At 40.6% G+C, this 23,108-nt stretch overlaps 1 protein-coding gene across 3 annotated transcripts in view; it reads left to right on the top strand.

Annotated features, from left to right (window-relative positions):
- Positions 1-23,108, top strand: part of CBX2 (chromobox 2) — a 203,300-nt gene that overhangs the window by 86,855 nt on the left and 93,337 nt on the right. Inside the window, exons 3-6 of one of the 3 annotated variants that reach the window (XM_068264513.1) lie at positions 964-1,029; positions 3,537-3,671; positions 4,081-4,150; positions 14,601-16,699. In XM_068264513.1, coding sequence (XP_068120614.1) covers positions 964-1,029; positions 3,537-3,671; positions 4,081-4,150; positions 14,601-15,803 — 1,474 coding nt within the window. In that variant the 3' untranslated portion in view covers positions 15,804-16,699. Of the gene's footprint in view, positions 1-963; positions 1,030-3,536; positions 3,672-4,080; positions 4,151-14,600; positions 16,700-23,108 lie in introns of those variants that run through there. The other 2 variants (XM_068264516.1, XM_068264515.1) reach the window with 2 other exon arrangements.

The raw sequence follows: 23,108 nt of genomic DNA, 5'->3' as shown, positions 1-23,108 counted from the left end.
ATATCCCTTCCATACATTTCTTCGTTAATCTCGAGATATTATTCTTGCTCCTACCATGAGAACCTTTGTTGTTGTCCAGCTTCATCAACACCTCTCACTTTTGAATCCAGGACTTCTCACGTGTTTTGCCTCTCCATTTGAACTCCTACACCCTGTCCGTCATGTTCCAAGCCTGGAAGTTTTCAAATGCAAAACTCTTCAGACAAGCTTATTTGTTAAAGCTAGAATTTGAGGCTCACTGCCTTTGTGAACTCCTTTAGTGCCTCCACCCCACTATGTGCTAGATTGTAAGATTACAAGGGCAGAGACCTCCTCCTAGTGTTTCCTGTCTCTGTTGCAATTTAACAAATGAACATGTATCAGCATAAGTGATGTTTTTCAAACTTTACACTGTATGTATTTGTGTTGCTGGATGTCCTGATTGTACAGTATGGTGAACTGCCCATGTATCTATACTCCTTAATATTGTATGCTTGTGTACAACTTATAGCACTGCGGAAGATCAGACATAGGCCTCTTGCACACTGCAAGCAATTCAGATTAAGATTCCGCTTTTTAATCAGTTTTTATCTCCGCTTCAGATTCAGATTTGCAGTGTGCAAGGAGCAAACTGCAAATCTGAATCTGAATCGGAAGTAAAAACAGATTAAAAAGCGGAATCTGAATCGGAATCAGTTGCAGTGTGCAAGAGGCCATAGATGGATGGATGGTTAGATAGATAGATATTGCTTTATTCAGTTGTCAAACACACGCGCCAGACTATCATGGCTGCTGTTTGGAATTCAGTCTAAAACATTTAGATGTTACATTTTAAAATAAATATGAGACTAATTTTCTTTGTTACCAATACTATTAATAATACACATACTCCTACATTTATTTTCAGTTAGATTTGCTTTAACTGCTAGATTGCAATATGACAACTGTTGTCTTTATACAGTATTTCCTGCTTTTTTTTTGCAGGCACAATAGTTGGGAGCCAGAGGAAAATATTTTGGATCCACGACTACTTCTTGCATTCCAGAAAAGGTAGGGATGTACATTGAGAATGTCCTAGAAACATCTGGACTATCTCTTGAAAACCTGTACCTATATGAAGATACATTATACAAGAAGTAATAGGATGGTGGTTATATAGTTTGGTCATAGCTCAATTAAATCTATAGAGGGAAGGAAGTAGGTTGTGCTGCAGTTGCGAAGCACACATGACTCCTGAAAATGTATTTTGTCCTCCATTTTGCCTCTTATGAAGGGTTTAAATAGACTTATCATTCAGATTGCTATTAGAATTTTTGTTTAGTTGGGCTTTAAAGCATACCTAAAGTATAATAAAAAAATAGGTACCTCCAGAAGTGATAAACCTGGATTGTCCAGAGACTTCCTTAAAGGATGCCCGAAGTGACATGAGATAGACATGTGTATGTACAGTGCCTAGCACACAAACAAGTATGCTGTGATCCTTTTTTTCCTTTCTCAGCCAGAAAGAGTCAAAGAGAACCAGAGACGAAGCACCCTCATGTATTTTACCATATATATCAATGGGAACATGACAGTAAACACCTACTCTGCTATCTGTTTCATTCTTCTCTGCTAAATCTGCCTGTTTTCAGCCGTGATAAGAATCCCTGACTGAGCATTCAGTCTAGCTTTTCCTGGAATGATTATAGCTGAGTCAGTCTTCTATGATGTCTTTTCAAGCCCAAGTCTGCCCCCTTGTGGCTCTGCTTTGCTGCTATTTATCCTGGAAGCAGCAAAGCAGAGCCACAAGGGGGCAGGCTTGAAAAGACATCACAGAAGACTGACTCAGCTATAATCATTCCAGGAAAAGCTAGACTGAATGCTCAGTTGGGGATTCTTATCAGGGCTGATAACAGGTAGATTTAACAGAGAAGAATGAAACCAAGAGCAGGGTAGGTGTTTACTGTCATGTTCCCATTGATGTAGTAAAATACATGAGGGTGCTTCGTCTCTGGTTCACTTTAAATATCAGGTATGTAAGTGGCTGACTCAGTCCTGACTCAGACAGAAAGTGTCTACAGTGTGACCCTCACTGATAAGAAATTCCCCTTTTTACCACTTTCTTGCTCTCAGAAGCCATTTTCTGCTAGGGAAGTATTTTATAGTTGAAATTTCTTATCGGTGAGGGTCACACTGTAGTCACTTCCTATTTGAGTCAGGACTGAGTCAGCCACTTACATACCTGATATTTTACTCTTTCAGGCAGATAAAGAAAAAAAGGAACGCAGCATAGTTGTTTGTGTGCTAGGCACTGTAGATACACATGTCTATCTCATCATGTCACTTTGGGTGTCCTTTAATCAGCTTACCCTCCACTAGCTCTGGGTAATGCAGCACATTTGCACATTAATTATTTTGGGTTATTTTTCTAGGCTGGGAATTCTGAAGACTTGTAGAAAAATTGGCCAAAATTATTTATTTTAACAAAAGTGCTACTTTTTATCCATGGATAGTTGCTTTAAAGAGAATCTGTATTGTTAAAATCGCACAAAAGTAAACATACCAGTGCGTTAGGGGACATCTCCTATTACCCTCTGACACAATTTCGCCGCTCCTCGCCGCATTAAAAGTGGTTAAAAACAGTTTTAAAAAGTTTGTTTATAAACAAACAAAATGGCCACCAAAACAGGAAGTAGGTTGATGTACAGTATGTCCACACATAGAAAAATACATCCATACACAAGCAGGCTGTATACAGCCTTCCTTTTGAATCTCAAGAGATTATTTGTGTGTTTCTTTCCCCCTGCATCTCTCATGCACTGAAGTTTCAGGCTGCTTGTTTCTTCCTGCAAACAGCTTTGCCCTTGTCTGTAATTCTTCAGTATGTGAAAGCCCAGCCAGCTCAGAGGACGATTTATCCAGCTTGTAAAAGATAAGAGAGAAGAGAGAAGCTGCTCTAATCCTAAATAACACACAGGCAGTGTGCATACAGGGGCCTGAAAGGGGGAGTTCATAGCAGAACCACAACACTAAAGAACTTGGCAGCCTTCCAGACACAGGCTGACAAGTCTGACAAGAGAGAGATAAGTTGATTTATTACAGAGATGGTGATAGTAGAAAGTGCTGCAGTAAGCCAGAACACATTAGAATAGCTTTTTGAACTTGTAGGATGATAAAAAACAGAATGCAATTTTTGTTACGGAGTCGATTTAAATATTCTGCTTCTGCTATGCTCTCTTGTAAATTTTAAATAATGTTACACAAAAATTGGCTATTGTTGTTTGTGAACGACTGGTGCTATTGAAGCTCTTGCACAGGACAGAAGGAAAACAGAAAGAAATGCACCCTGTATGTATTTAGAGAGTTTAGCCTGTCTAATTCCCCCTCATGTGTGTATAATCACAAGTTGTAATCTGATCTTTCCCATGTGTCACATGACTGCCCATGGCAGATAAGCCCATTTGAAGGCACATGCTGTTAACAATATGTCTGCTTCCATGAATCAGAAAGTAGAAATAGTGCAGATTTTTTTTAAAATTTGTATCGGCTGTAACAAAAAAATGTTTTTTTTGTTTTAGGGCTGGTGCACACCGAGCGGCTTTTTCAGCGTTTTCAGATCCGCTTGCGGCTGCGGATCCGCTTGGTCAATGTATCTCAATGGGGGTGGTGCACACCAGAGCAGGAGGCGTTTTGCAGAAACGAATCCTCCCGGGGTAAGGCATTTTTTTTTTGGATTGTGGATGAGTTTCTGCCTCAATGTTAAGTATAGGAAAAACACAAACCGCTCTGAAGAACGCCAGTTCAAAACGGTTTTGCTGGCGTTTTTGTTACAGTAGCTGTTCAGTAACAGCTTTACTGTAACAATACATGAAATCTACTACACCAAAAACGCTTCACAAAACCGCAAAATGCTAGCTGAAACGCTACAGAAAAAGAAAAAGCGTTTCAAAATCTGCTAGCATTTTGCGGATCTGCTAGCGGGTTTTGGTGTGCACCAGGCCTTAAAGGTTATTATATCTGTATCTTTTAGAACAAAAAGGACTTCTGAGTTCAGGTCCACTTTAATGCAGATCAATAAAGATAATTGGTGTTATAACTTTCATCTCACCTATCTTTTAACAGAGAGCAAGAAAAGGAGCTGAGAAACAGAAAAAGGGGAAAACGGCCACGGGGAAGACCACGCAAAAATGTAGTGAGTGTCTTACAGTGGAATGTCTTTAGAATCTTGCTCATGGGTTTTTTATATTTGGCGCTTTGAGTCCGCAAGGAGAAAAGCGCAATATAAATGTTATTTGTCTTGTCTTGTCTTTATTTTGTTGTAACTGTATTATTGTCTAAGGTTCACATGAAACCCAAATATACAGTGCTACCTATAATTATTTAAACCCCTGGTAAATTTTGACTTACGGTATTTACTTTTATTTAACCAGCAAGTAATTTTTTGACGGGAAATGACATACAGTGGTTTCCAAACATATTCGGCCCCCTTGAAGTTTTCCATATTTTGTCATATTACTGCCACGAACGTGAATCAATTTTATTGGAATTCCACGTGAAAGATCAATACAAAGTGGTGTACACGTGAGAAGTGGAATGAAAATCATACATGATTCCAAACATTAAAAAAAAAAAAAAAATTACTGCAAAGTGGGGTGTGCGCAATTATTCAGCTCCGAGTCAATACTTTGTAGTACCACATTTTGCTGCAATTACAGCTGCCAGTCTTTTAGGGTATGTCTCTACCAGCTTTGCACATCTAGAGACAGAAATCCTTGCCCATTCTTCTTGCAAAACCCCTTCAGCTCAGTCAGATGGACAGCGTTTGTGAACAGCAGTTTTCAGATCTTGCCACAGATTCTCGATTGGATTTAGATCTGGACTTTGACTGGGCCATTCTAACACATGGATAGGTTTTGTTATAAACCATTCCATTGTTGCCCTGGCTTTATGTTTAGGGTCGTTGTCCTGCTGGAAGGTGAACCTCCACCCCAGTCTCAAGTCTTTTTCACACTCCAAGAGGTTTTCTTCCAAGATTGCCCTGTATTTGGCTCCATCCATCTTTCCATCAACTCTGACCAGCTTCCCTGTCCCTGTTGAAGAGAAGCACCCCCAGAGCATGATTCTGCCACCACCATGTTTGACAGTGGGGATGGTGTGTCCTTAGTGATGTGCAGTGTTAGTTTTCCGCAACACAGCATTTTGCATTTTGTCCAAAAAGTTCCATTTTGGTCTCATCCGACCAGAGCACCTTCTTCCACATGTTTGCTGTGTCCCGCACATGGCTTGTGGCAAACTACAAATGGGACTTATGCTTTTCTATTAACAATGGCTTTCTTCTTGCCACTCTTTCATAAAGGCCAACTTTGTGCAGTGCACGACTAATAGTTGTCCTATGGACAGATTCCCCCACCTGAGCTGTAGATCTCTGCAGCTCGTCCAGAGTCACCATGGGCCTCTTACCTGCATTTCTGATCAGCGCTCTCCTTGTTCGGCCTGTGAGTTTAGGTGGACGGCCTTGTCTTAGTAGGTTTACAGTTGTGCCATACTCCTTCCATTTCTGAATGATCGCTTGAACAGTGCTCCGTGGGATGTTCAAGGCTCTGAAAATCTTTTTGTAGCCTAAGCCTGCTTTAAATTTCTAAATAACTTTATCCCTGACCTGTCTGGTGTGTTCTTTGAACTTCATGGTGTTGTTCCTCCCAATCTTCTCTTAGACAACCTCTGAGGCCGTCACAGAGCAGCTGTATTTGTACTGACATTAGATTACACACAGGTGCACTCTATTTAGTCATTAGCACTCATCAGGCAATGTCTATGAGCAACTGACTTGCACTCAGACCAAAGGGGGCTGAATAATTACGCACACCCCACTTTGCAGTTATTTGTAAAAAAAATGTTTGAAATAGTGTATGATTTTTGTTCCACTTCTCACGTGTACACCACTTTGTATTGGTGTTTCACGTGGACTTCCAATCAAATTGATTCATGTTTGTAGCAGTAATCTGACAAAATGTGGAAAACTTCAAGGGGGCCGAATACTTTTGCAAACCACTGTAGGTGTCTCCCAAAAGATAAGATGGCATTATTGTGTGTGTGTGGGGGGGGGGGGGAATCTTTTTTGAGCAAAAAATGTCCAGTCCAAAATTATTCATACCCTTCTCAATAATCAATAGGAAAGCCTTTATTGGCTATTACAACAAACATTTCCGATAATTGCAGACCAGCTTTTTGCATGTCTCCACAGGTATTTTTGCCCATTCATCTTTAGCAATGAGCTCCAAATCTTTCAGGTTGGAGGGTCTTCTTGGCATCACTCTGATCTTTAGCTTCCTCCACAGATTCTCAATAGGATTCAAGTCAGAACTCTGGCTGGGCCACTCCAAAACGTTAAGGTGGTTGTCTGCTAACCATTTCTTGAAAAGAGAGAGAGGTACCAAAGAGCACTGCATATATAATAAAAATAATAATGCAAGGCAAATGTGTGTATCTAGAGTATGCGCTAAATTCAAAAACAAAGAGAAAAGGTCTCACAATGCACTAACTTTGCCAAAAGTATATGATCATATAATTTTATTGATCAATCATAGTAAAATCACATAGCACAACACGATAGAATACACAGGATAGGTAAGACAAAACAATAATAAAAACACCCTATAATAAGGGTAGGGTGGCTACAAAAATAATTGCAAAGTAATCTAGGCTGACGAACAAGGGGGCAAACAGCAGGGCCTGGCCTGTAATAATTAGTAGGTACAAAAGTATGGAATTGTGTATCCAAACAACCCCACCAAAAGGAAGGGGGGGGGGGAGAGGAGGACCAAAACCTGAGCTAATGTAAAAATTCTGTAAGGATAGGTCACTGAACAATAAGGACAAAACAATAAAGGGTATAAAAAAATTGACATTCAATAGTGCATATTACAATATTATAACAACAACCAATATCAAGCAGTACCAAAGATGTATCAAAAAAAGAAATGCTGTATTATTGCATGCATATGCTATAAGGTAACGCAATCAGGCATAATGTGCAAAGAGATGCAAATAATAAATGTGCACTACAGTATAGCGTGGAAGTGGGTCAGTCCTAGAGTCCATATAACGCTGAATGAACAGCACGTGAAGGAAAAGTAAGCAATGCAGGAGCGTTGCCCGCCGCCAAATTACCTGCTATGAAGCCCCATGCCAGTGCCAGTAAAGTACGCCGCAGCCACCCTAGGGAAAAGGGTCTGACACGTGTGTCGCTGGCTAACTGCCGGCTTCCTCAGAGACCACGCCCCCTGCATCGCTTACCTCTGTTAAATAAGTAATTTCCCTAATTGTCATGAGGGGAAAGGGGAGGCGCTGCGTGGCCACGCAGCTCCATTGGCAAAGTGGTGCCGCGTTACCACAGCAACACGGCTAACGCAATGCCAATAAGATATACAAATGGTCATGTGGAAGGGGAACAAGCTTGGAACTATAAAAAAAAAATTAAAAAATCGCTTACTATGTGGAAATCCATTGTATAAGAGAGATAGTAACTGAGAAAAAACAATATATTTCATAAATAATTATATATATATTTTATAAATGGTAATCTCGGCTGCAGATAGTGCGACGCAGAAGAGAACCAGAGCTTGGTAACATAAGTGTTATAAGGTATAACCGATCAGACTCACGTATAATCATTTTATATGGGATCAGCCATATGTAAGAAGCACAAGTGAAGGGTGTGACACATTTTTGACCCCAAGGGTGAGAAGTGCTGTGCAACATGAAAAAAAAACCCTTATGATTAATAGCATAGATGATTGGGATAGTTCAGACTTAACGCTGATGGATATCCCAAAAATAAACAGAATTTCCATAGTGTTCACCCAATTTGTGCACAGTGCAATGAAAGAAAAAAGCTGAAGTGTGTACAATATGGAAAAGGGGGGGGGGGGGTAGAGGAGGGAGGGGGAAGAAGGAGAGGGAGGGGGAAGTGGGATAGGAAAGGAGGTGAGGGCGGACGGCCAACCATGTGAACTAATAAGAGAGAACAGAATAAAGCATATACCCATCAATATCCACCATGTAAGTAGCTAATAAAGGAAAAATCCTCATTTATACCTTTTAGGTGAGAGTGTCCTCAAGTTGTATATCGATCGGGTCTCTCTATGTAACAGTGGGGTAACAATATCTCCACCGCATGTGGATCGATGGATCTTTTCTAGACCACAAATTTTCCAACCCCGGGTCTGACCATCATGTCTCTGAAAGGCATGTAAAGCGACAGGTGTAAGAGTTTTTCCATCAGCATAGTCCATTTGAGCCAACCTGATAGTTGAGAAATGTTTCTGTATGCGGTTTTTTCAACTCATTTTTAGTTTGCCCTACATATTTCATGCCACAAGGGCATTCCATCAAGTAGACGACACCTGAAGAGTTGCAATTAATATAATCATTAATCATGGACTCCTTTTTTTCCTTCCAAATACCAAATTGACTTTGTCACCTTCATGTTTGGGCAAATGCTGCAAGTTCCACAGGGATAGCTTCCTTTATATTTAGCCCTTGGTGTCAATGCGTTAGAGAAATGACACCTACACACTTTATCACCTATGGTGGGGGCCCTTCTTGGTAAAATACTCGGTCTTGGTGGTATTATATTGTTTGAGGATTGGATAATTTATAAGAATGTCCCAATGTTTTTTGAGGGTCGCATTTAGTTCTAACCAGCTTTTGTTGTGTCTAGTAATCTGCATAGAAGTGGCTGTGTTCTAGCTTTCCGTTGGCTAAGAAGGGAAACTGTCTGCATCTCTGGCTCTCTTCAAGCGAAGTAGACTTTGAGCAAGAGGCTGATTCATTTCACAAAAGGTTCCAGTCTAGGGAATATCCTAAGAATGTAATCAAGAAGGCCCTTCTTTTTACGCGTAGAAATTGGCCCACCGGTATCCCATCCCGAAGTAGACGTGTATGGAATGAGTTATAGTGTAATAAACTATTAACTGCTGTTTTCTTTCTGTGTAGTGTCGTCTGTATCTCACCAATTTATCTCAATGTATCTCAATTTCTAAGGGTAAAAGGAAACTCGCTCCTCTTCCACCCTCCCCTTCCCTTCCATATCGTACACATGTCTTCAGCTTTTTCCTTTCATTGCACTGTGCACAAATTGGGTGAACACTATGGAAATTCTGTTTGTTTTGGGGATATCCATCAACGGTAAGTCTGAACTATCCCAATCATCTATGCTATGAATCATGAGGGGTGTTTTTTTTTATGTTGCACAGCCCTTCTCACCCTTGGAGTCAAAAATGTGAGTCACATCCTTCGCTTGTCTTCTTACATATGTATAATCATTTTATATGGGATCAGCCGTAAGTCTGATCGAGTTATACCTTTTCACACTTGTGTTACTAAGCGCTGGTCCTCTTCTCTCTACTCCCCCCCCCCCTCCCCTTCCTCCCCATCCCCCCTCTTCTCACCTCCCTTTCTCCTCCTCTTCTCCCCTTCTCTTCTCCTTCTCTTCCCTTTCTTCTCACTTTATTTGTAGTTCTTGACTGGCCTTGCCCTCTAGCATGCCTGATTCCCCTTCTTCCTCATCTTTTCCCCACTGTTGTCTCCTCGTTTGGGTTTTCTTTCACTATTTTATCCTTTAGCAATTCTCAGTGAGACACCTTAGGGTGGACTCCATCTGTTTACTATTATTACTTATTATTTCTTTCCTCTATATACATTTTAGATTTCCGCCACAAGATGGCAGCATTCTCTACATTCTGTTACTGGGACTGACTGTATAGCACTAGCTTCAGCCGAGATTCCGATAGATAGATAGATAGATAGATAGATAGATAGATAGATAGATAGATATCAGATAGATAGATAGATAGATAGATATCAGATAGATAGATAGATAACAGATAGATAGATAGATATCAGATAGATAGATAGATAGATAGATATCAGATAGATAGATAGATATCAGATAGATAGATAGATATTAGATAGATATTAGATAGATATATAGATAGATATCAGATAGATAGATAGATATCAGATAGATAGATAGATAGATAGATATCAGATAGATAGATAGATAGATATCAGATAGATAGATAGATAGATAGATAGATAGATAGATATCAGATAGATAGATATCAGATAGATGATAGATAGATAGATATCAGATAGATGATAGATAGATAGATATCAGATAGATGATAGATAGATAGATATCAGATAGATAGATAGATATCAGATAGATAGATATCAGATAGATAGATAGATAGATATCAGATAGATAGATAGATATCAGATAGATAGATAGATAGATATCAGATAGATAGATAGATATCAGATAGATAGATAGATATCAGATAGATAGATAGATATCAGATAGATAGATAGATAGATATCAGATAGATAGATATCAGATAGATAGATAGATATTAGATAGATAGATATCATATAGATAGTTAGATATCAGATAGATAGATATCAGATAGATAGATAGATATCAGATAGATAGATAGATATCAGATAGATAGATAGATAGATAGATATCAGATAGATAGATAGATAGATATCAGATAGATAGATAGATAGATATCAGATAGATAGATAGATAGATAGATATCAGATAGATAGATAGATAGATAGATATCAGATAGATAGATAGATAGATATCAGATAGATAGATAGATATCAGATAGATAGATAGATATCAGATAGATAGATATCAGATAGATAGATATAGATCATATATATATAATTTATTTGAAATGTGTTTTTTTTTTTTTTTTTTTCAGTTACTATCTCTCTTATAAAAAACATAGACATACAAACTTTACAATAATAAGTAAACACAGATGAATTACTTAATAATAATAATAATAATACTTATGTTTAAACAATCGCCATAAAGTCTTGCTCAGACAATGGTCCCACAGAGAGAGGCTTTTTTGGTTCAAGCTTTCACGTGCTTCCCTCCTTGCACAGGAATCAAAAGCACATCTTTCATCCTCAGTGGTAGAAAAAGACACCTTGAACCCAAACAGAAGCTCTGCATATACACCAAAAGCATGGCTGTTAAGTGGGAGCAGCTGACCAAAAACGAATTACATTAGTACATAGCAAGGAAATGAGCAGCGCTACTTAAAAACAGACTAGTGCCTACCTGCAAAAGAGTGCAAGCCCCACTTGTGGGGTCGAATAAACACCGAGCATACACATGACCTGTCTACCACTAGAGGAGGATGTTGGTTTCCATTAACAGCTTGCATGCAACCTATTAAGTACTCGTCCCTCCCACTGCGAAGAAGTCAATCCTCCATGGGAGGGGCCTAACACTAACTAAATCCTAACCTATGTATATGCATAGCCTGGGTGCGGCTAATCAAATAAAATCAAAAATTGAAAATTGTGAAAAAGGTGCGCTACTTAAAAACAGACTAATGCCTACCTGCAAAAGAGTGCAAGCCCCACTTGTGGGGTCGAATACACACCGAGCGCTAAGTAGCGCTGCTCATTTCCTTGCTATGTACTAATGTAATTCGATTTTGGTCAGCTGCTCCCACTTAACAGCCATGCTTTTGGTGTATATGCAGAGCTTCTGTTTGGGTTCAAGGTGCGTTTGTAGTTCCTGGGGGGGCTCAGCGCATCTCTGATGGAGGCCATTCGGAGGCGGCCTGGTGTTGCGCTGATCCACCCTTTGCGCAATTTTCAATTTTCGATTTTATTTGATTAGCCGCACCCAGGCTATGCATATACATAGGTTAGGATTTAGTTAGTGTTAGGCCCCTCCCATGGAGGATTGACTTCTTCGCAGTGGGAGGGACGAGTACTTAATAGGTTGCATGCAAGCTGTTAATGGAAACCAACATCCTCCTCTAGTGGGAGACAGGTCATGTGTATGCTCGGTGTGTATTCGACCCCACAAGTGGGGCTTGCACTCTTTTGCAGGTAGGCACTAGTCTGTTTTTAAGTAGCGCTGCTCATTTCCTGGCTAGGTAGAAAAAGACAAAAAGCCCTCTCTCTTGTGTGTTAGCTGTGGGAGGAGTTGGCTAGTATATATACTAGCTAACTCCTCCCACAGCTTTGTAGTCTATTGTAATCTCAGCCACACCTGCTTCTAACCCAGCTGCAGCCATTTTGATATTAGTAGGCACATGAACTGCACATGGTCTAGGCTCCATTTTTACATTGGCACAATAGACACAAGAAAAGTCAATAAATATAGCACAACACTGGGCTTTTTTCCCTTTAGGTATACTTGAAGTGCCAATATAAGTTCCCTGACCTGCGTAGAAATACCTAGATAGGGTGACAAGGGAGCACATATGGGTAGATTAGAGATTCATTGTAGAGCTAGAAAAGAGGGTATTGCATCCTGCTGTAGTTTCCCTGTGTACTACTAAAGTGGGATTCATTGTAGAGCTAGAGAAGAGGGTATGCATCTCGCGGTAGTTTCCCTGTGTACTACTAAAGTGTGGACACAGCTTAGTAGTAGTGTTATTATTATTTACAGTGCTGCCCATGCCCGTGGCAAATTTTGACTACGTTACTTTTATTCAACCAGTAAGTAATTTTTTGTTGAAAAATGACATAGGTGTTTCCCAAAAGATAAGACGATACACAAGAGGAATTATTGTGGGAAAAAAATTCTCAGCTTTTATTTACATTTGAGCAAAAGTGTCCAGTCCAAAGTTATTCATACCTTTCTCAATAATCAATAGAAAAGTCTTAATTAGCTATTACAGCAATCAAACGCTTCCTATAATTGCAGACCAGCTTTTTGCATGTCTCCATGGGTATTTTAGCCCATTCATCTGTAGCAATGAGCTCCCGATATTTCAGGTTGGAGGGTCTTCTTGCCGTCACTCTGATCTTTAGCTCCTTCCACAGATTCTCAATTGGATTCAAGTCAGGACTTTAGCTGCGGCTCTCCAAAACGTTAAGGTGGTTGTGTGCTAACCATTTCTTCACCATTTTTGCTTTGTGTTTTGGGTCATTGTCATGCTGAAATGTCCATTGGTGGCCAAGGCCAAGTTTCTCTGCAGACTACCTGATGTTGTCGTTGAGAATCCTCATCTTTATTTCATGGTGCCGTTTACTGTTTGTAGGCTTCCTTGGCCCATTGGTTGAAAAATCAACCCCAAAGTATTAGGTTCCTACCACCATGTTTGACAGTGGGGGGTGGTGCTCTTTGGGTTGAAGGCTTCTCCTTTTTTACGCCAAATGAAGGAAATCTCATTGTGACCAAACCATTCAATTTTTGTTTCACAGATGACCAGAAGTCTTTTTCTTTGTCCAGATGAGCATTTACAAAGGCTAAGCAATCTTTTGTGTGCTTTATTCGGAGAAGTGCTGTCCTCCTTGTTCTGCATCAGTGAAACTCAGCAGTGTGCAGTGTCTGTTGGATTGTCTGCCTTGAGACATTGCCACCAGCAGAACCCAGATTCACCAGGATGGCCTTGGTGATGATCATTGGATTCTTTATCACCTCTCTCACTATCCTACTGGCCAGCACAGGTGTCACTTTTGGCTTCCAACCACGTCCTCTGAGATATTCCACAGTGCAGAACATCTTGCATTTTTTTTAATAATATTTTGCACTGTGCCCACTGGAACTGGAAAACATTTAGAAATGGCCTTGTAGCCCCTTCTTGACTTGTGAGCAGCCACAATGCACAGCCATAGGTCCTCACTGAGCTCCTTTGTCTTAACCATGACTGTCCACAAAATAACTACAGAGAGCTGCTGTTGTTCACCTGTTGAATTGATTAAAACAGCTGTTCCCAATTAATCAGGGCAATTAGGATGCTTTACAACAGCTTGGACTATTAGGAATGGTATAGAACTTTGGTTTTTCCCACAGACTGTGACAGTTTGTGAAGGGTATAATTAATTTTGGACTGGACACTTTTTGCTCAATTTTAAATAAAAAATGTGAAATGGTTTTTTTTCCACAATAATGCCTTTTGTACATTGTCTTATTTTCTTTTGGGAGATACCTATGTAATTTCCCATTAACAAAATTACTTGCTGGTTGATTAAAAGTACCTTTAAGTCAAAATTTACCAGGGGTATGAATAATTATGGGCAGCACTGTATATAGCGCCAACCTCTTCCACAGAACTGTACAGAGTATATATTGGCTTGTCATCTAACTGTCCCTCAGAGGAGGTCACAATCTAATCCCTACCATAGTCCTATGTCTATGTATGTATCCTGTAGTCTATGTATCGTAGTCTAGGGCCAGTTTGGGGGGAAGCAAATTAACTTATCTGTATGTTTTGGGGGTGTGGGAGGAAACCAGAGTGCCCGGAGGAAACCCAAACAAACACAAGAACATACAGACTCCTTGCAGATAGTGTCCTGGCTGTGATTCAAACCGGTGACCCAGCGCTGCAAGGCAAGAGCACTAACCACTACGCCACAGCACTGCCCAGTATAATTTTATGGTCCATTTGGGAAATCGATCGCTGGACCACTGTTTTGGGGGTAAGGAAAGGCTATTTTGTATTTATTCATTTTGTGGGAAAATGCACTGTTTATGCTGTTGAAAAAGAGGTATATGTACTAGTAACTCTGCAAACTGTTCGTATAATTGAAATATTGTATTGATGATATAAATATTCTATTCACTAATTTATTCCCCCCCCCCCCTTCCAAAGGAGTCAGAAGTTCCTCCAACAACCAAATTGAGCAGCTCCTCCTCTTCATCATCATCATCATCATCTTCGTCATCCTCATCTTCTCAATCATCTTCCTCATCTGATGACAGTGATGCAGAAACCCAAAGGTGTGCTAGACCTCGCGATTCTCATCCAGTACCCCAGAAGAAAGCACAAGCTGTAGTAGTAAGACCAGAATTAAAAGAACAGTTGCGCAAAAAGAGGGGAAGAAAACCACTGCCACCTGAGCAAAAAGTTCCTCGACGGACAAAGGGGTCAAAACCTGGACCTAAAAGTGCAGCAGAAAAGATGCAATCAGGCCACAGCCTACAAAGTTTCTCTACTCTTAAGTCAAATGCTAAAGATGTACCAATATCCACCAGTAACCATCAGGGTAGTCTATCTTCAGAGATGCTCTCAAATATTGCAAAAAGCTCATCCATTCAACCCAATGGGAGCTCCCCCCGCAGCTTGAGCTGGCAAAGCTCTATTGTACATTACATGAATCGAATAACACAGGGCCCATCTCAGCCAGGCAAGAGGCCAATCAGTTCTGTTTTTAGTTCAAAACGGAACATTCAGGCATCAGATTCAAAAAGCATCTCGAGTGTGCAGGTGGATAGTAAGCCAGCTCCTACGAAGAGTGTTAAGCTCAATGACTCAGAAGAAAAGGCTGATTCTCAAATTGGTCAACCTGTGCTAAGTGTAGCAATTTCTAACAGAGAAAACGTCCAGACTGTACCTGTACAGAACAAGATTCACAGTACACCAAGTGTGGGAACGTTTGGAGCTAATACATCTGTTGCTGCGCCTCAGAAAAATCATGTTCCTTCTGCTCAAGGGGTGGCAATTAGTTGCAAATCTGATAAATCACATAGAAAAGCAGGAGGCATAAACCCCGTAAGACCTGTACTTCCAGGGCCCGCAAAAGATGTTACACTTCCTATTTTGGATAAAGGGCGGCAAGCAGATGCTCACAGGGAGCTAGCAGACATGAGCACAGGGGATGACAGCAGCTTGGACTCTGACCATGACTCTTCACTGTCCAGCCAGGATATATCTGTCCATGCTAGTCAAGACTGGAAACCAGCCCGAAGTCTGCTTGAGCATGTGTTTGTGACTGATGTCACTGCCAATCTGATCACAGTCACTGTGAAGGAGTCTCCCACCAGCGTTGGGTTTTTCAACATGCGGCCATTTTGAAAGGTGTAATGCCAAATTACCTGTTTTGCATAAGGGTCCAGCTATTCCTTATTGGAAAGTTAAGCATTTGTTAGAAAGTTTTCAAATGGAGAAATCAGTTTTATCTGCTTTTTTTTATTTCCTTTTAGGGAATAATTAAAGTGTAACCTGGTTGTTTAAACCAAAATTTAATGTTTGATGTAGAACAGCTATTTTAAACAGCTCTGTTCATTTGCTTTAGTTTTATTGACATTTACATGTAAAGATGGTTGTTCCTTCCAAGGTTGAAAAAGGAGCAACTTTTTTTTCTACCATTTTACAGTTTGCTGTTTTAATTTCCTGTTTGCAGTTTTTTCAGTCAGTTAAATATAGAGGGAAGGGGGCAGGGCATTTCAGAATGCTAAAGAAAATGGCTTGCTTGATTTCATAAGTCTGCAATATACAAACTCATGCAACATCTAAAAGCTAGTGAGTCGGGCCTAGCATGATTTATAGCAAAGGTGAGGGTTTCATAAAGGCGCTACCCCCAGTTTCTAGCTGCAAACAGCAGTTTTGTCCACTGATGCTTGTTCACTGCAGATCCACCAGGATCTGCAGTGACAGCTTTCCCTCTTCTTTGTTCATCCACTGCACTCCTGCATGGCTTGTGGCAGCACAGAACAGTCCGATCTACTGCATTTGAGGCTGTGGAGTGCCAATACACTTTTTTGCCTTCTCTTGAATTTAATTTTACCTTTCTTTAAACCTATAAAAATGACCTTACAAAGTTGATTAAATGCTGATGTTCACTGAAGAAGTTTCTTTAAATAATGCATCGAGATTGCCAAGATGCAAAATAATCCTGAGGCAATTGGTTCTCATGTAAACCTGTTGAATATAAGCTATTTGAAAAAAATAAGTAAATCATTTCCAGTGCCCATCTCCATCAAATCATTTATTTCCACCTTTGCATTGCAGGTGTTTAAGTAAGAAAATACCTCATAAACTTAAAGTGGTCTAACACCCAGCATTTCAACTTTGCTTTAAAAGATTGCTTACAGCTTATAAACTATTATGCCAGATTTTTTTTTCAGCAGAAATTCACTGAATGGATTAAACATGACATTTTAGTGCTGCATTTAGCTAGAAATCCTCCTCTGTGCTTGCTTGTTTAGTTACAAATGTATCTATCTACAATGTAACAAACAAACACTGCTCTGAGAGAACAAAGAGGGCTTCCCCGGCAGGCTTTTCAAAGGTCTATTTGTATTCCAAATAAAGATACATTTGTAACTAAAAGATAAGAACGGATGCGGATTCCTAGTTAAATCCAACACTAAAATGTCATGTTTAACCCATTCAGTGAATTTCTGCTTAAAAAAAAATCTGGCATAATAGTTTGTAAGCTGTAAGCAATCTTTTAAAGCAAAGTTGTAATGCTGGGTGTTAAACCGCTTTAAGTGAGACTTTACTATCCTAAATTAGATATCTTTTAGTTAATCTTTTCCTGTATGTTAACCCAGAGATTTTTTTTTTATGCTTGCGTTACACTTTTTAATACTTGGGTTTTGTTCAAATCTGCCTTGTGCTAGGTACACACGATGCAATTTCCTGACCGATTTACTGTCAGATTGATTTATTTTCAACATGTCAATCTGATTTTTGATTGGGTTTTATTCACTTCTATGAAAAAACATTCAAAAAAATCGAAGTGAATGAAAAATCAATTGAAATTCAAATAAGACATGTTGGAAATAATCGATCTGTCAGAAAATTACATGGTGTTACTAGCATTAGACATACGTAGTTTTGTACATCTTAGGAGTGGACTGGAGCAGCTAATGAATGGTATGTGTTCTACAACATTTTGTTTTGACTGTAGGCCGTTGACCTACAAATTTGTAATGTGTTCAGAGATAAACCAAAGCCATGAAACAAGGTTTTATTTTATTGCTTGCAGGTAAGAGATGTCTAGAATGTATATTAACCCTTTCAGGACTGGCTACCCACCGTTTGGGGGGGTCAGGCAGCCAGATCCTGTTGCTGGGCTGTGTCCCCCTGTGTGGCCAGGTGTCCCCCCTTTCAGCACCAGGCTCCAGCGATGAGCCGCTGCGGACACCACCGCTCTCTCCAACATCCCAGCTCGTACTGATGCTAAGTCCTGGGTCGTGGCTTGATGACGTCATCAAGCCGTGGCCTGGGACTTGCGTCACAACGAGCAGAGATGCTGGCAAAAGTGGTGGGGAGCGCCGATTGTCGCGGGAACGGCAGGGAGGTGAGTGGATCCTCCTCTTTCCCCCTTACTGCCGCAGCTGTCAAATTGATCACTACGATCCGCCGGCGATCGTAGTGATCAGCAGCTATTCGCGATGGCTGCTGATCACTGAGGGGCGATGTCAACTGTCATTTGACAGCTTAATCTCCCCTCTCGGGTGCGCAGAATCGCGTCGGGAGCAGAAACAGTGGGCGGCGTAGATCCAACGCCGCTTCAGGCTAGAACAGCCACAAGTGCGGCATAGGATCTCATAGCGGCGGTCCCGAAATGGTTAAACAAAACCAACTTATCACAATGAAAATAAGGATAATTAAGCACATTAGCTGTGCTTTCTTTGCTTTAACACTCTGTACAATATTAAGTCATCTGTAGTGTATTTATTTTCTATTAGAAAAAAGTATTGCATGTTCCAGTATAAGCTGAACCTTTGATTTGGATAGAGTATAGAAGGTAAATTTATCAGCATTTGCCTGTCTTTAATACTCTCAGCAGTAAGCACCACTTAGTGTTTTAAATCAATCATAGAGCACCCAGTGTGAGAATGCATCAAGTTGTGTGTTGTGTGTTTTTTTATTTTATTTGACACTGACTGCTAGTTTCAGTTAAAGAAACCCTCCAGTAAAAAAAGACAGAGCCTGTCATGACATAATCTGTCTTAAAGCGGATCCGAGATGAAAAACTAACTATAACAAGTAACTTGTCTATCTATGAGGGCATCCATGTTCTGTTTGTCACAGGCTGAGGGCTGCAGATGCTATCAGCTTGCCTGTGTGTAATGTGACAAATTCCCTCTCCTCCTCCCCTCTGCCTCTGAAATCTCTGGCTAGTAACCTCCTGGCCAGACTGAGCTCCCATAAGCCCTTGCTACAGTGCCAAGGCACTCTAAAAAGCTGTGAGTGAGGCTTGTTTAGTTTATAGGGAAGTGAAGTATTAAAACAAAACAAAAGTATTTGGCTTGAGGAATGCCCTATAAACTATTTGAAAGGAACACAATTATGCAATGAGTAAAAGTTTATCTCAGGTCCACTTTAATGATGTAGGATTGGGGAGGGGGGAAGGTGTTGGGGTTAAATACTTACCTGTTTTGCCATCATCTCTGGCACCAGGCAGGTGATCGTTCCGTCCTCTCTATATTGCGTATAGCAAGGGTTTTTTTCCCCTCAATCCTCTGCAGAGGACCATAGTCTTAAAAGCTAATGTGAGCAGAACAATCAGGTCAGATCCTTCTAAAGCTTTGCACAGTTTAAATAGTTATATAAATAAGTGAAATATATGCCCCTTCACAATACATACATACATACATACATGTATGTCCATTAGTATATCACTGCCCTCTGGTAGTTAAATTGCATACACACACACACACACACACATACACACACACGGCCCTATGCAATTACCAAAGTTCTTAAATTAGGAGTCAGTAAAGTCGCCTAATGCAATTGCATTGAACACCACCGGGGCGGAAAAGAACTGGCTTGGGCGATATAATTGCCCAGTGAGTTCCTTGCCCCCTATGCAATTGCATTTTTCACCTACTGGGAAGCGATGCCAAACATTGATAACTTTTCACCTGCTTTGAGCAGGCGAAAAGACCTATCGCCGGTGTCGGCAAGCTGTTTTTGGCATCTGGGAGCCTCCTTTACTAAGGACACCCCAGATGCCAGGGATTTAAATAGGTAAAGGAGTCAGTTTTGACTCCTTACCTATTTAAAATGTAACAAAAAACATACCTCCATCGTTCCCGTCTCGCCGCATGTCCCACGCCACTTCTCCGCTCATTCTTCCTCTGTCTCTGTGTATTCTCGAAGCCGGCAAAGCATCTTTGAGTCTCCTGCCGGGGCTCCTCATTCCTCCGCTGGGTGGCTCAATGAGAATCATTCTGATTCCCATTGGTCCAATTAGATTGGTCCAATTAGAATCAGGATGATTCTCATTGTGCCACCTAGTGGATGAATGGGGAGCCCCGGCGGGAGACTCAAAGATGCTTTGCCGGCTCAGAGAATACACAGAGACAGAGGACGGAGGAGCGGCGTGGGACATGCGGCGAGACGGGAACGATGGAGGTATGTCTTTTTCAGAAGGACCTAGCGGGTCCCGTGGTAGCGACGAGCGGCTGGAGGTGACGGACGGCGGGTAAGAGCAAAGGTTGGCTTTTGCGACGATGCGCGCACATTTCCCAGGGGGAGTGAGGCTGTGGTGCTGAAAGACAGCTCCCGGCACTAATGCCTCGCTCCACATCGCTCACTACGCAGGAGCATTGCTCAGCGAATACCTAGTATTCGCCTGAGTTATGCTTCTTTACGCAATCGTTCAGGTGAAACTGGCAATTGAATTTGCCGGTAAATCCTGAGCGATGTGAGGAGATAAAAAGCTTGCATGTTTTAAGCTTCTTATCTCCTCAAATTGCATATGGCCCAGAGAGAAAGACTAGGTTATCTTTGTAAGTAAATAGGAGCCTGTGCTCCATGCACCTCTACAAAGAGGAGGGCAATATTGTAATTATTAATTTTTTTATTTTATAAAGCGCCAACATATTTTCCGTGGGGCTGTACAAAGTAAGATAAACATGAGGTACATAATAATACAGACAATGGTGTACACCAATATACAAGATACATAATTGGTGACCAGATACAAAAAATGATACAAAATACAGAATTTGTAATGACAGTGATAAAAGTAACATGATAAATTTAAATGTATGATTTCCAAGACACAAAAGGGGGAGAGAGCCGTGCCCTTGCGAACTTACAATCTGAAGGGAATGGGGGGGGGGGGGGGGGACAAGAGGAGGGGTAGTATACAGCAAATATATAGAGGTAGTGTGTTTTAGGATACCTAGTAGGAGTGCAATTTGGTCTTAGGACAAAGGGAAGTGGCCTAATGCTAGGTACACACCATACAATTTTCTGTTAGATTTTCCCTTAGATTTACCTGCCAGATAGGTTTACCTACAACATGGAAAAAAACCTAACAGAAGAATCTAACAGAAAATTGTATGGTGTGTACCTGGCATAAGGTAGCGCATACGGTTGTGTTCAAAATTATTCAACCCCCAATGCTGTAAAGGGTTTTAGGAAATTTAGTGTACATTTGTAACTGTGTTAAGAATGAAATCTTACAAGGAAGAACCAAATGCAACTAAAATGACATCCAATTGTTTATGTAATACAGTATTAAATGGGTTGGTTTGTTTTTTTGTGTGATTTTTTTTTTTTTCATTCACACAATTATTCAACCCCTTAAAGACTACCTCTCTTAAGAACAGAGGTTCATTCAAGTGGTTTCGATCAGGTATTGTAAACCCCTGTGGATGTTAACGAGCAGCAATCAAGCATAATAAGCACCAATTAGGCAGATTTAAAATGACTGTGATACTCAGCTCCTTCTAGACATTTACTGGTGTGTTTACAAACATGGTGAAGTCAAGAGAATGGTCCAGGAAGACAAGAGAAGAGGTGATTTCACTTCACAGGAAGGGCAATGGCTATAAGGAGATTGCAAAGATGTTAAACATACCAAGGGACACCATAGGAAGCATAATTCACAAATACAAGGCAAAGGGCACTGTTGAAATGCTACCTGGTCATGGCAGAAAGAAGATGCTGACTTCAACTGCTGTGCACTACCTGAAGCGCAAAGTGGAGAAACGTCCCCGTGTGACTGCTGAGGAACTGAAAAGAGATGTCAGATGCGGGTACTGAAGTCTCAGCTCAGACAATGACGCACACTGCGTAATGAAGGCCTCCATGCTAGAACTCCCAGGCGCACCCCCTTGCTGTCTAAGAAGAGTCGACTACAGTATGCCAAAAGTCATGTGGACAAACCTCAAAAGTTTTGGGATAGTGTTCTGTGGATTAATGAAACAAAATTAGAATTGTTTAGGCCCATGGATCAACGCTATGTTTGGAGGAGGAAGAACAATTCCTATGAAGAAAAGAACACCTTGCCTACTGTGAAGCATTGCGGGGGGGTCGATCATGCTTTGGGGCTGTTTTGCTTCTGCAGGTACAGGAAAGCTTCAGCGTGTGCAAGGTACCATGAATTCTCTTCAGTACCAGGAGATATTGGATGAAAATGTGATGCAGTCCATCACAAACCTTAGGCTTGGGAGACGTTGGACCTTTCAACAGGACAATGATCCCAAGCATACGAGCATGGTTGCAGATTAAAGGCTGGATCATTTTGATGTGGCCATTGCAGTCACCAGACTTAAATCCGATTGAGAACCTCTGGTGGGACTTAAAGGAAGCAGTTGCAGCGCGCAAGCCTAAGAATGTGACTGAACTGGAGGCTTTTGCCCATGAAGAAGGGGCTAATATAACCGTAGATCGCTGCAAGACACTTGTATCAAGCTATGCTTCACGTTTAAAAGCTGTTCTAACTGGAAAAGGATGTTGTACTAAGAATGAATGTCACTAAGGGGTTGAATAAAACTGATAATGTGAGCACAGAAAATACATTTGTGGTTATTTCATTATAAATGTTATGTTATATTTGTCTCACTTACAAGTGCCTCTATGATTTAATTGTAAACAAGAGGACTGAAATGATCAAAATCAATGTCAAACTGGCCAAAACACTCAATTTCAGTGGGGGTTGAATAATTTTGAACACAACTGTATGCTTGTTGGAACAAAGGAGTTTTTAGAGAGCGTTTAAAGGTAACAAAGGTTAGCGAGTGACGGATGTGTTGTGGGAGGGCATTCCAGAGGAGGGGTGAAGTGCGTACAAAATCTTGTGACTTTGAGGAGGTAACTTTAGAGGAGGACAACAGAAGATCATGTGCAGATCTTATTAACATCTTGATAGGTTTTCTGGAACCATTAGCATGAAATTAACAGTATTGACCTTATTAAATCAAGTGTCTGTACTGTTTGTTACTTAAAGACAACTATCAATGTTTACTGGAATTCTAAAATGCCACATACATTTGTAGTAATTAATAGCAAATAGTAATAAAAAGGCTTTTTTTTCATATTTTTCTTATGTGAAGAAAATATGACATTTACAGAGCACAGTTTCCATTGCTGGCATTACTATGGAGGATTGGCCTCAATTCACTAAGC

The sequence above is a fragment of the Hyperolius riggenbachi genome, chromosome 12 (genome assembly GCF_040937935.1).
Source record: "Hyperolius riggenbachi isolate aHypRig1 chromosome 12, aHypRig1.pri, whole genome shotgun sequence".
Classification (NCBI taxonomy): domain Eukaryota; kingdom Metazoa; phylum Chordata; class Amphibia; order Anura; family Hyperoliidae; genus Hyperolius; species Hyperolius riggenbachi.
This window is presented reverse-complemented; position numbering and strand designations above follow the sequence as displayed.